The following is a 2,500-nucleotide window of genomic DNA, read 5'->3' as shown; positions in this document are numbered from 1 at the left end:
CATATTTGTATGACTTTTCACTTAAGCACTCTATCCTAGAAAAAAATGACACCTTTGAAAAGAAAGAAGAAAAAAAACATACACGTAAACATATATGTATGTGCGCACGTGCTCGTTCGCATTTATATATAGATACACATATGCATATTTACATATATATACATGTGTGTGTGTGTGTGTGTGTGTGTGTGTGTGTGTGTGTGTGTGTGTGTGTGTGTGTGTGTGTGTGTGTGTGTGTGTGTGTGTGTGTGTGTGTGTGTGTGTGTGTGTGTGTGTGTGTGTGTGTGTGTGTGTGTGTGTGTGTGTGTGTGTGTGTGTGTGTGTGTGTGTGTGTGTGCGCGCGCGCGTGTGCGTGTGCGTATGCCTATGTCTATGCGTATACGTGTGCGTGTGCATATGCGTGTGGATATGCGTGTACGTGTGTTTGTGCGTGTGCTTGTGTATCCGTGAGCGTATGCAAGTGCGTGTGCGTGCGCGTGCGTATGTATGTGTGTGTGTGCGTATGCAAACAGACTGACAATCGGACAGATAGACCGATCGACAGACAAGCACAAAGACAGGCAGAAAGATATACCGACATGCAAACAGACAAAGCAACAAACATCAAATCAAAATCAAAATCGACCCCAAGAGCAGTCATCCCTCCTCTATCCTGAGTCCCTCCCCGCCCGCCCTTGGCCCACTTCCCGCCAACCACTCTTCTCCGCTTCGGCGACAAACCTCAGGCTACGTAATCCCGTGTTGACTATTCCTTGGCAAGAGGCTATTCGCATGCTATCCAGGATGTCTTCAATGGTAAATATGAATAATAGAAATAGAAGTGTTGGTTGGAATAATAATAATAGTAATAAAATTAGTAGAATATTGATGATGGTGGTGGTGATGATAATAATAACAATATTAATAATAACAAAAATAACTAACAATAACAACAACAACAAAACAATAACGATAATAATAACAATAATGATAATGATAATTATATTAATAATAATAATAATAGTAATAATAATATTAATGGCCATTTGAACTGAGAATTGTGGTGGTGATAATATTTCCATTAATAATGATGATAATAATAATGATGATGATGATAATTAGAAGCAGTCAGAGAGCGCATAGACAAGGCAACGGGGTCACTGACGCAATATAAATATTCACCCTTGACGAGGTGCATTAAAGTCACCTCTTTCTCAAGTACACTGCTGACGTCCGTGGCCCCGCATCTCGAAATGCTAATGAATCCTTTAAAAAATCCTGGATCTGGGTCATTATCCGGACCAGCAACCAAAATTGAACGTCTTCTAGTCTGGGCTAAGACACGCTGCTAAACATTTCATAAAAATGTGTTCATAACTTTTTTAGTTATCCACCCACCATGAAAAGAAACTAACCAAAAACATAATAATAATATTGATAACAACAATTGGAGTAAAAATGGCATCAAAAACAATAATGACTAATAACAAAAGCAATAATGATAATAATTATAATATGATAATGATAATAATTTGAGGTGAGAATCTTGGTTGTGATAACATGGATACCATTGATGATGATGATGATGATGATGATGATCATGATCATGATGATGATGATGATGATGATGATAACAATAATAATAAAACATCATTAATCACAATAAAAGGTGAACATTAATAATAATAGAAATAATAATTACCACAACAAATTTGTAATACTAACAGTAACAAAAGCACCTACAGCAACAACACTTACCAACAACTGTCGATACCCTTCCATTTTACTCACCTCCACATATTGCAGAAGGCTCAATTACACATATATTTCCTCTCTCTCTCTTTCGATTTCTTTTTCTTCCTCTCTTTCTCAAAACCAAAATTTCACCAACCCGACCACAACATCCCCCCCTCCTAAAAAAATAAGGCACCAAAATTGACCCCAGAAACTGATCTCTGCTTTTGTTAAGTGAAGCTCGCGACCTCGTTTTCTCCCCTGAGGCAGAGGCGAAAGGCGAAACACGTGCGCACGCCACCTCGCCACAGATGCAAGTGCTGGGGGGAGTTACACCTGCGTGGCGTCCGGGTCTCGTCTAGATCAATCTGGCTTTTCCCGAGAATTAGTCTTTTTTTTCTTTTTTTTCTTTTTTAAAAAGGTTCGGGATAGTTGTGTTGCCTACTCTAAATATCTATTAAATATCGGTCTATTTCGTTTCGATTTTATTCTTATTCGTTATCGTTATGTTTCATGTTACATTGCTTTTATTTCTATTTTTATTATCATTGTTTTCGCTTTTTGAACTGAGAAAAGGAACTTATAGCGCAATACACACACATACCCTGTCCCTAACAAAAAAACAACAACAGTATAACAGACAGATATACTTGGGCAGATAGAAAAATAGATCTAAGATATAATAATCAGATTATGCCTATAATAGAACCGAAACACCTTGAACAGCTTTCACAGGTGTAATACTCTTCACGCCTCAACTCGCGAACTTCCATGTTCTAAAGGTGAA

General features: G+C 38.0%; 1 protein-coding gene across 6 annotated transcripts in view; it reads right to left on the bottom strand.

The window, feature by feature from the left end:
• Positions 1-2,500, bottom strand: part of LOC113807058 (prestin) — a 103,120-nt gene that overhangs the window by 40,643 nt on the left and 59,977 nt on the right. Inside the window, exon 1 of one of the 6 annotated variants that reach the window (XM_070143061.1) lies at positions 1,771-1,917. The exons of the other annotated variants lie outside the window; for them this stretch is intronic. Within the exon in view, the coding sequence (XP_069999162.1) occupies positions 1,771-1,778 (8 nt within the window). The 5' untranslated portion in view covers positions 1,779-1,917. Of the gene's footprint in view, positions 1-1,770; positions 1,918-2,500 lie in introns of those variants that run through there. 6 annotated transcript variants of the gene reach the window in all.

The sequence above is a fragment of the Penaeus vannamei genome, chromosome 30, assembly GCF_042767895.1.
Source record: "Penaeus vannamei isolate JL-2024 chromosome 30, ASM4276789v1, whole genome shotgun sequence".
In the NCBI taxonomy this organism is placed as follows: domain Eukaryota; kingdom Metazoa; phylum Arthropoda; class Malacostraca; order Decapoda; family Penaeidae; genus Penaeus; species Penaeus vannamei.
Note: the sequence above shows the minus strand (reverse complement) of the source record. Positions and strands in the feature narration are given on the sequence as shown.